Raw genomic sequence first — 11,302 nt, 5'->3', positions numbered from 1 at the left:
CAGACTACCTGATGTATAAATGTAAGTGTGAGGGTCTGTGTGAAGTGAAAGCTACTTTGTGCCATCTGGCTGTACACATGAGAGTATTTGTTATCTCTTTCTGTTGTTTAATTTGTTTAAAGACAGTGCACCTCCCTGCTTTAGAGAGAAGACAGTAGAGAACTTTTAATTGCTTTTCCTTGATTTGTAATTTGCTGTGTTAGTTTAAAATTTTGGAATTCTAGGGTTAATTTGTGAATGTTGCCAATCCAGAGAAGTTTAAACAAAGGCTTGTGGGGTTAAAATTAGTCATAATTAACTGCTTTGTAGGCTGCCTTTTTTAGCCCTCCTGGCAAACAGAATCATGTGGTCCCGAGAACTGGGACCTGCCTGTCCTTCCTGGTAGATTTTCAGTGGGTCTTTCTCTGGGGGAGGAAAAGAGCCAAAAACTGCTCCGGAGCAGGTGTGAGAAAGGGTAGAGGCGGTGGAATTCACTCTCAGCCTGCTGAGATACAGAAGCCCTAGGCTGGGGGACAGGGGGATGTTTGGAGATATCAGAAGTGGTGAAGGTTGAGATCTTCTGGGGCCTTAGAGTAAAGAAGGAAAATCTGGGAGGGAAAGCAGCTGTTCCTTAAGTGTAAAAAGCCTGGTTATACAGGATCTCAGACCTCTTGCCTTATGTCCCCTGCTAAGGACAGAGTAAATGGTTAATGCAGAAAAGGGGGGCGCGTCGGTGGGGAGAGCAGGGAGAGATAGGTTTTTGTTGATTTTTCTGGGTACAACCCGCTCTGCTGGTGTCCTTAGTTTCTTACTTATCTGAACTATGCTGGCAGAACACAGTGGATCTTCCTCTGCCCCGTATTCTTCTCTTTAACCCTTCCAATACACATAAAGAAAATCTCATTGTCCGAGCCTGGCAGGGAGAGGTTACTGGGTAGTTCTTGGGCGGTGGTGGAATATTCAGCAAAGGAACTTTAAGATATAATATCTTTAATGTTACAACTAGTTTAAGTTTTAAAAATCTCTCTGTCAAAAAGAAATATTTTTGAACTAAATTAGATCAATACAATATGTAGGTATATTTTCTTTAAAAAGTACATTTAAAGTGTGTTCATCAATGTTAATCTAAGAAATTCTGGCTGTTTATTTTTAGGAGTCATGAAAGGATTGAGGTTTCAAAGAATAAGGAATACTGAGTAGAAGGTCTGAGGCATGGTTATGCATCTTTAAAGGACATAGAAAGAAGGTTTGAAGGCTAATTTGGAAGTGTAAAATTAATAAGGATTGTGTATGTGATAAGAAAGAGAAGAGAAATGTTGTAAGGAAATTGGTTAAATAATACAGGCCAGTAAGCCAGGAAGAGTAAATAATTTCAAGGAAAATTCTATCTTAAAGCAGGTCAGTATATTTTTCTCCTTATACAATTCCTCTGAAATTTGGCAATACTTAATAAATAAATCAAGGCAATATATTTCTTTGCATAAATTCAATAAGACCAGTTTCCAATAGTAGTTTTATTAACCAGAAACTTTGACTGGAGTATCATGTTTTATTTTATTTTATTTTATTTTTAAATATATTTTATTGATATTTTACAGAGAGGAAGGGAGAGGGATAGAAAGCTAGAAACATCGATCAGCTGCCTCCTGCACACCTCCCACTGGGGATGTGCCCGCAACCAAGGTACATGCCCTTGACCGGAATTGAACCCGGGACCCTTCAGTCCGCAGGCCGACGCTCTATCCACTGAGCCAAACCGGTTTCGGCTGGAGTATCATGTTTTAAAGAGCCCTGCCTGAACTCTGAAGACTTGAAGCCAATAAGAGTGCCATGGAGAAAGTCTGGTATCCTGCTTGGGAGCCCTGAAAATAGCTGGTGCTGGAGCATCAGGCCCATATCCTACCATCACTGGCGGTTGGTCAGAGTACAAGGGGAGCAATAAGGGCGCCTCTGCGTCCCTGCGGGACCCCCATGAACTCTGAGCCGCGACTAGTAGGAGGGCTGAGATGGGCTTTGAAGCCTAGGGCACGGGCCCAGGTAGAGCCACTACAGGTGAGGACTTCACCTAACTCAGCAGATACTTCAGGCAGGCCTGACGGCAGCTGGATGGCTTGGCTTCCTGGCCCTATGGGGCACATTAAGATTCAATCATGAAATTCCGGCAAAGGTAGTCAGTTACCATTCTTGTTACGTTTATGCAAACAATCAGGCCAATTAAATACAATAGATAAATTAGTCTTGATTTGGTACTTTTGATAAACATGGGGGTAATTTTGAGGAGAAAAATTCTATTTCAATAGAAGTTATTAAAACTGAAAGGTTTTCTTTCCAGACCATTTGTTACAGTTTGTCTTCGCCAGGTCACAAGCCCACCTCCTTCTGTGCCCAGGCCTCATTGTCCCTCTGACAGACAGCAAGGATCTCTTGGCTCTGAGAGAAACCTCTGACCCTCCTCAGCAGGAAGTAGCTAGAAGAGCCCACCGTCGTCCATTTTCCCTAAAAGAATTCAGAGCCAGCTGAAACCGGTTTGGCTCAGTGGATAGAGCATCGGCCTGCGGACTGAAGGGTCCCGGGTTCGATTCCGGTCAAGGGCATGTACCTTGGTTGCGGGCACATCCCCAGTGGGAGGTGTGCAGGAGGCAACTGATCGATGTTTCTCTCTCATCGATGTTTCTAACTCTCTATCCCTCTCCTTTCCTCTCTGTGAAATATCAATAAAATATATATATAAAAGAATTCAGAGCCAGGATCCTTGAGGTAATATATTAGGCAGTTAGACAGATATGAGCAGAGCAAGGACAATGGGCCAACTAGCACTACCAGATGTAATTAAGTTTTTCCATCTCTACCTATGTGCGACAAGGGGACTCCCCAGAAGCAAGAGGTAATGAGGCTGCAGATGAAGCAGCCCAGGAGGCTGCCCTAAAACCAGTGGGGCCTCTACAGATTCTAGTGACTCTTCCAAACCCTGACTTACCCACCTCACCAGCTTACATAGAAACCCAATCTAGAAAAGCTGAAATCCATAACCAATCTTCACTCAAGTTCTTACAGGCTTTATAGCCCACCCAGAAAGCAGTCCAGAAGCATGTCTGATCCGGTCCATCCTTCCACCCTGGTGACTGTTTGGGTAAAGAAATTTGCCACGCAAGGACTGACTCCTACCTGGAAAGGACCACCTCCATAGCAGTCAAGGTCGACGGGATCCCGACGTGGCTTCATCACACCTGGCTTAAGACAGCCCAGGCAAAATAGAGTCCAGGACTCTTCGGACCCTCTAAAGGTTAGTCCTGGCCCTCATTCCAGGCCCTTATCTTATAAACAGGCCCACTGACTTCATTCAGCGGAGAATTAATTCTATCAAGCTTATAGTCCTCAGGGGTCAATATAACTCCCTTGCCAACAATGACCCAAAAGAGTCAATGATTTGACTCATGTACATAAAACCAGTGGGGAATGCTAGAGAGTGGGAATTTTTGAGCACTACTGAGGCCGTGGACTATGCCCCAGATGGAGTTGTCAGTGCTGACACCAGGCCAGGCCTTGAGATACGGTCTCATGGCCCCTTCCCAGCACGTAGGCCTTCTTTCATAGATCACTGTCAGCTTTCTGAAGAACAGGGTGACCCTGTGAATAACATGGTCGTCAATGGCATGATCCTGACGTTGCTTAGGAAAAACTGTTTTGTCTTGGGTTACTTGTTCTGCAAAAACAGGATGTGGTTAATGTGCATAAAAGTGGTCCTGCAGAAAGGGTAGGGGCTGCTCTCTAGACTCCCTGTGTGGAGAAAGGCAGAGCAGTCGCCGGCCGACGGGCCGGCCAGCTGGCCGGCTAATAAAGGCTCCCTAAATTTTAATTTGGTCTGGGCTCCAGTGGTCATTCACTCGCACTCGCTCCACAACAAGGAACTGTATTAAAGGGTCGCGGCATTAGAAAGGTTGAGAATTACTGCTCTAGAGGAAGCTGCCTGAGGCCAACTCCCGACTCACTACCTTTGAGAAATCAGCAAGTTACTCAGCCTCTCTGTGCTTCAGCTGCCTTGCAGGGGGCTGAGCCCATGTAGATAAGATTCTTAGAAGCGTGGCTGGCACAGAGAATGCGTACGTTGTATGTCAGCCACCGTTGTCCACAGATATTCACTGGGCCCTAGTGTAAGCCCCAGTGTAGGTGCTTTCTTTCTCTTTTGTGATGCAAGTGCCTGATTTAGGCTTAATCTTAGAGGCACCCACTTCAACACACACTTGCAGCTGTGACTGAGGAGCCCGGCCACCACCCCGCACTGTGGTATTAATCCAACCGCCACGTTGTGGTTACCTAGGTCTTCTCTAAAGCACATATCCCAGGAGGTCAGGCCATTACGCCTGTTCAGGGCTGTCACCCAGTGGTTAGCGGAGTTGGTGCTGAACAATTTTGAATGTATGAGTGAAGCAGACTTAAAGCAGACATCACAGTTCCTTGAGATTTCCCATCAGCCTCTGGCGTAGGAAGCATCTTAAGGGGAGGGAGTGCTGCCCTAGACCTTGCCTCACACCAACCCCTTCCCCTAAATTCTAGGCCTTCACTCCTAAACCCAATTACGGAGCAACCTGAGATTTTTTCTTCTATATCCTGGTTGGCAGGAGGCCTTGCCTTTGTCATCGCCAGGGCTGTCCTCAACACAAAAGCATCCCTTGCCTGGCTAAGGATGAAGGCCCCTGGGAGGCAGAGTGGGTGGGTGCTGTAGGGCAGGCCTGGGGATGGGGCCTCAGGCTCCTTTGGGCTAGCCCCCCTCCCTTCACCCCTCAGGGAGAGGCTGATCTGCCCAGCCCAGGGGGGCCGTTTCCAAGGGGAAGAGGCACTGAGGACCCACCTCACTCCCCTCAGGGAGAGGCTTCTGTTGCCAGGTGGGCACTAAGGGCTGGGATCTGTGGGAGCCTGTGTGCCTTCCCTGAGGTTTGTTTTTTTGTTTTAATATATTTTTATTGATTTCAGAGAGGAAGGGAGACGGGGAGAGAGAAATATCAATGTGAGAGAATCATCGATCGGTTGCCTCTTCCACTCCCCCCTTCCGCCCCACACTGGGGACCAAGCCCGAAACAGGGGCATGTGCCCTTGACCAGAATTGAACCTGGGACCCTTCAGTCCACAGGGCGATACTCTATCCACTGAGCCAAACCAGGGCTTCCCTGAGGTTTTAAGGTTATTCCCGAGAGGTGGGCGCCCTCTGTCGGCAGGTGGTGGGACTTGCCCGGTGGGATGTGGGTGCCGCCCTCATTGGGCAGGTGGGGCCACCAGGGCCACAGTTGGGCCAGGGTGACCTGATCCAGCACAGGGGCCTTCTCCATGGCCCTGCGGTAGGGCCTGCTGCTGACACTGTGGCTATGGGACCCAGAGACATGACCTCAGGAAATGATGTGTCTCAATTTACATACACACAGGGTTAAAATATCCATTCATTTCCTACTTTAAACACAGAAAAAAAGAGATCTAAAATGTTTATGGAAAATCAGCCCCACAGCAAGGCACTGGGACTTGGTGTTGCAAAGTCCACGCACGTCAGTGCCGGGAGATGGTGCGGGCGCCGGCAGATGGAGGAGCGTCCGGGAATGGTCTGTGTCTCCCGCCAGCGCCAGCGGGGAGAGCTGGTCAGGCAGCAGGGCCCAGGAGTCCCGGCACACTGGGTCAGGGCTCCTCACCTGGGGTTGGACCCATGCCCTGCTATTCAACTTCCCTGGAACCGGGAAGTGGGCCAATCAAATCCCCGAGTTTATTAGCAGCCCCAAAGACTCGTTCAAGATGCAGGGTGGTTTCTGACGCCTGCAAGGCTGAGTTCACCTGCGTCTTGAAATGCCTGCTTCTGCGAGGCGGAAGGCGGAGGCTCCAGCAGGGCATCCGGACCAAATGGTTCGCCTGCCTTCCCCGCCACTCCCCTCCCGGTGCACCTCTGGAAGGGGGCGGTCAGGGCACGCAGGTGTGGACCTGGCCGCTGTGCAGAGCCTGCGTCTGGCTGTCCAACCCCTCGCATCTGCCATCACCTGGTCATGGGAAAACTACTCCCCAAGTTCGTTTTCCCATTTGTAGAGGGAGGAACTAAGGGTTAGTATGAGAATCAAGTGAAGTAATAAACATTAGATACAAACATTTCTTTGAAACTGCCAGGTTGACCTAAAGGTCATTAAAGGCTACCTTGAAAGCAGGGTGCCTGGTGGGACAGCTGGGGAAGATGCTGTGTCCTTTTTCTTTTAAATCCTCACCTAAGGATATGTTTATTGATGAGAGAGAAGTACTAAGGAGGGAGGGAGGGAGAAACATTGTTCCATTGCCTCCAGTTTGCACCCCGACCCATCGACGGATTGGGCGGGGGAGGGGGTCAAACCTACAACCAAGGTATGCTCCCTGATCAGAAATCAAACTCGCAAACTTTTGGTGCAGGGGACAACGGCCTGAGTGACTGAACCACCCAGCCAGGGCAAGAAGCTGAGTCCTTTCAGAAACTGTCTAGAGCCGTGGTCGGCAAACTGTGGCTTGCGAGCCACATGCGGCTCTTTGGCCCCCTGAGTGTGGCTCTTCCATAAAATAACACGGCCTGGGCAAGTCTATTTTGAAGAAGTGGCGTTAGAAGAAGTTTAACTTTAAAAAATTTGGCTCTCAAAAGAAATTTCAACCATTGTACTGTTGATATTTGGCTCTGTTGACTAATGAGTTTGCCGACCACTGGTTGTGTTCCAGTGAGCCCTAAACCCAGGCATGGCCTCACACACCACAAAACAGATGGTTCTCCAACTGGCTGCCCTGCTGATCCCTCTGGGTGGGGAGAAGGGAGCATGTAACTGTGGGAACCATCGGGTCCAGCCCAGGGCGTAGAGGCAAGTTCTAGAGCCCATTAGCAGTTCTCTGATTTATATGTGTGTGGTCAATAGCTTCCCAGGTAATGGCCTGAATATACGTGTCAAACATGAATGTCTGAGCTGTCAATTTCTACGTCAAGAAATAGATGACATGAAATTAAAGAATACTCATGGAAACATAAAGTCTTTGTTTATTATTGCTATAATCAAGGCAAAAATCTCTTAAAACAATTAGCCTTGATAATGGAAATATAATCAGAACCATTATTCATGATTTACAGTCTGATCTTCTCTGCTGCTCAGACTTTAGTTTCACCAATACCACCTCCCGTAACCCTTCATTACACAAGAGGAAGAGAGAACATGGGAGCCATAGAGCACAGCATGGCTCCTTCTTAGTGACCCAACTTCAGACCAACCATTCGCTCACTGTGAACCTGTTTCATCCTCTGCTCCAAAAACACTGGAGGAGGGAGGGGGAGAATGACCCGCTGGGACAAATCCCACAAACGGAGCATCACTCACGCCGGTGCCTAGAGCCCTGCGGGGGGCAGCGTCCTTCTCCAGTCTGTGTTCCTGGCAGCCACATGACAGTCCCTGAGCTTGAACTCCTGGGGCATGTCAAAGGGTACTCATGACCAAATCTCCAAGCTCACTAAGGAAGGACCTGGCTCGAACAGCACGGAAAATGGACCCAGCTTTACCCTAGAAAGACTTTTTCCGGTTTATTTTACCTTAATTTACATCTGTACAGGCAATAATAAAAAGGCTATTATACAACAATTCAGTGAATTTTACCTAGTTTCAAGAATAATGCATGCAATTACAAATGAGAGGTAGAAACACTGTATTAAAGACCTAAGAATACAAACATCATATAAATAAGTGTTCAAATTAACTGCTGGAATTTCATACAGATAAATAAGTAAATTACATTACTTCGTCCAAGTAAAGGGAAGCCTTGTTTTTGTTTTTATTATGTCATTAAATTAGATTAATGCCAAAGAGCTCCTGTGTAATTTGTCAGTTCAAATTTATTATCTAAAAGGATTAAAATAAAAGGATTAAAACTGGAGAGTGGTTTATTCAAGTATTCAAGCAGGTAAATAAAAGAAACCAAATAATGTACAAGGTAGGAACCATTTCTGGAGGGATGTTAACTACCCACCTTCTCCATAACCAGCTATTTGGTAAACTGTCAGGATTAACATGAAAAACACGTATTAGGCTACAGAGCTGCCGTTTTCCTAAGAGAAAACAAACCTCACTTCTCACTAATTTCATGTAGGCACTCCCCATCATTAACAAGCCTTAGATCCCCAACATGACATGGCCCTATTAGAATTCTAGACGGTATCCCTTGATTGACATTTTTTTTCTAATACTGCCCAATAAACCAGCTGTTAAGAGGCCAAGAAGTCCCAGCCATCAATGCACATTCCGCATGCACAATAAAGAATGCAACCAAAGGCCAACAGCTGCAACTCAAAAGCATCACGGAGAAAACCTGGGGTGCAGATGAAGAGGTTAAACACACGCAAAGGTTCACCTGAACACAGGTTCTTACCACTGAAAAGTCTACTAGCGATTACATGTGATTCTGGAAAGGGTGTGTGTGCACAATCAAGTAAAGTATTTTTCAAACAAGTCCATTGTGCCTTAGTTAATTTTAGATTGCAAAATCCAATACAGAGTTGTTTTAATAAATTAGTGCAATATATGAAAGATTTGGGAAGATTAACAATAACAAGTGTCCACATTAGATGAAATTGAAGAGTTCACAATTCCTTTTAAGAGCCATCTTTCGCGTCTCCTTAAGCTGTTTCTTCCTGAGCTGTTTAAGGGTCATGTTCAGACTCAGACAACATACTCCAGTATCAAGCTGCCTGGACGATGTCGATGTGTACTTTACACCAGTAGATACGTGGAATTCCACACACTGCTCTGGTGAACTGAGCGAAGAGCTACTCATTTTATTTCATCTTAATTGTCCTTAAGAATAAATGTACTAATAATTCTAGTTCTAAGATACGTTTATTTACCAAGTTCAAACAGAGCTGAGTGAAATGCTCTTGCTTCTGCTTCTACAAAGAAAAGGAAAGGGGTGACTTTCCAATGAGGCAGGTTTCCTATAAACATGTTGTCGTCGTTCTGAAACCACTGCTTGTCCTTTGGCAGTGACCAGGCAGCAGACCAGGCCTGGGACACCTGCTGCTGCTCAGGGCGTGGGAGAGCGGCCGCAGAGCGCCGACAACCTTCTTTCAATACTAGATTTATCTAGAAACAAAACAAAGTAAGTCACAATGAAGATCATTTATATCCAAAACCAAGGAAAGAAAAACTAATAGAAAATCACTAACTTTCTACCCACATCCTCATCTCTGTTCTGTTTTAGCCCAAGGTTAACAATTCTGAATACTTTTTTTTCTATCTGCCTGGTAATTGTTCAGATATGATTTGTAGTTTAGTACTGCACATTGGTTAAATTTAGATTAGGGTGTTAAATAAAGGACATTTAGATTTTAACAGTAGGCTTGCTCACAACTGCAAGTAATTTTTACAACTTCCATCCCTTGTAGCTCCTCAAAATGTGGTATGACCACATGCACTCCAGTGGGCCCACCACCTCCGCCTCAAAACCCAGATCACTGCGCTTATATTTGACAAGTGACATATGCTGGCATCCTGGCATCCTACCAACCTCCACTCTGCTATCTATACCAAATATGCAGTACATAGGGTCTTAGGATTCTTCAGTCACTAAGCCCACGAGGCTTAAAATAATTGCATGTATTATTATTTAGTAATAAAAACAAGGTGTTCTGCACACGCAGACACACGCCCACCAGCATAGCCATGTGGAGGGGAAACCTAGGGTAATGGCAGAAGCATCAGCACTTCACAAGCATCGTCTCTGAGCCTCACACAGCTCTGCTCCTTTATCTTTCAGAAGAAACTGAGGCCACGGAAAGGCTAAGTGATTTGCCCACGAGTGGAAAACCACCACTCAGACCCAGGCAGCATGACTCCAAACTCTAAGCCCTTCCTAATAGGCCCATGGTAGACACACCACTTTCTTTTTTTTTTTTTTTTTTTTTTGATATATTTTATTGATATTTTACAGAGAGGAAGGGAGAGGGATAGAGAGCTAGAAACATAGATGAGAGAGAAACATCCATCAGCTGCCTCCTGCACACCTCCCACTGGGGATGTGCCCGCAACCAAGGTACATGCCCTTGACCGGAATCGAACCTGGGACCCTTCAGTCTGCAGGCCGACGCTCTATCCACTGAGCCAAACCGGTTTCAGCAGACACACCACTTTCTAAGTCAACTTACACTTCTGCACATTTTCCACGTCTGCAGGGTCCTGGAGGATCTTGGTCAGGCCTTCCAGGAGGAGGGCCGCCTTGTGATAGCGGTACGCAATGTCCTCCGTCTGCTGAAACATCTCGTCCAGGGCTGCAGACTGCACCTGCGCAGCAACAAGACCAGAAGAGTCAGCTTTTCCAAGACAATGCACCCCTGCCTGGGCAATGTGGCTCTAAGGGAGGCTATCTAAAATTAATACCATCTACCAAATGATATAAAGCTTAAAAGACTCATCAGATGAGCAATAGCAAAAAGGAGCTTCCTGCCCTAGCTGGTTTGGCTCAGTGGACATAGCGTCAGCCTATGGACTGAAGGGCCCTGGGTTCAATTCCAGTCAAGAGCATGCACCTCGGTTGCAGGCTCTTCCCTGGCCCGGGCCCTGGTCGGGGCTGGTGTAGGAGGCAACCAATAGATGTGCTTCTCTCACATTGATGCTTCTCTCTGACTTGCCCTCTCTCTTCCACTCTAAAAAAAAAAAAAAAGGAGCTTCCTGACAAAAGAGTTATTCTGTATGCAAACACAGCCTTCTTGTCCTCAGACATTCGTGACTCACAGGAATTTGTACTTCCAAACTGGCCCTTCTTCGACGTCACTACAGAGTTTATTTTAAATATACACTTTCACACTGGGTAAGCTGGCATTTCATTAAAGTAGATTTTGTTATAATAAAACAAATAATGTTAAAAGCCATTTCTCAGCTTCTTCTTTCAGTTAAACTATTATCTGGCAGAGTCACTCATTTCTTCAGAGATATTATTTGAGCACCCACTAAGTGCCAGGCACTGGACACACGAGGAAGAAGAGCTCCCGGTCTGGGACAGAGACCTGCAAGACATGCCATTCTGATTCCCAGGATACGTGGTGTTCTGGGAGGAAGCCCCAGGTGGCACAGGACACGTATGGAGTGCACCCCACATGACTACAGGAGGAAGAGGTCAGGGAAAGCTGCTATGAAGTGATGCTCAGGCCAAGTCACAGCGAAGCAGTACGAGTCAGCCAGGTGACGGGGAAGGTGAGTAGGGGCTTGCCATAAATAGGGGACAGCAGAATTATTCACAGGGTTATGCGTTTTCCCAACAGCACTGGGATTTTCTCTCTCATTATCTTAAACGCCTGGACTGTCAG

The 11,302-nt window shown here is 46.5% G+C and overlaps 1 protein-coding gene across 1 annotated transcript in view; it reads right to left on the bottom strand.

Moving 5' to 3' along the window:
* Nucleotides 1–6,971: 6,971 nt before the first annotated feature.
* Nucleotides 6,972–11,302, bottom strand: part of ULK2 (unc-51 like autophagy activating kinase 2) — a 145,023-nt gene continuing 140,692 nt past the window's right edge. The window contains exons 26-27 of the mRNA XM_080677137.1: nucleotides 10,145–10,280; nucleotides 6,972–9,083 (exon numbers count right to left, since the gene is read on the bottom strand). Coding sequence (XP_080533263.1) covers nucleotides 9,025–9,083; nucleotides 10,145–10,280 — 195 coding nt within the window. The 3' untranslated portion in view covers nucleotides 6,972–9,024. The remainder of the gene's footprint in view (nucleotides 9,084–10,144; nucleotides 10,281–11,302) is intronic.

The sequence above is a fragment of the Plecotus auritus genome, assembly GCF_963455305.1.
Source record: "Plecotus auritus genome assembly, chromosome: 7".
Taxonomy (NCBI): Eukaryota; Metazoa; Chordata; class Mammalia; order Chiroptera; family Vespertilionidae; genus Plecotus; species Plecotus auritus.
Note: the sequence above shows the minus strand (reverse complement) of the source record. Positions and strands in the feature narration are given on the sequence as shown.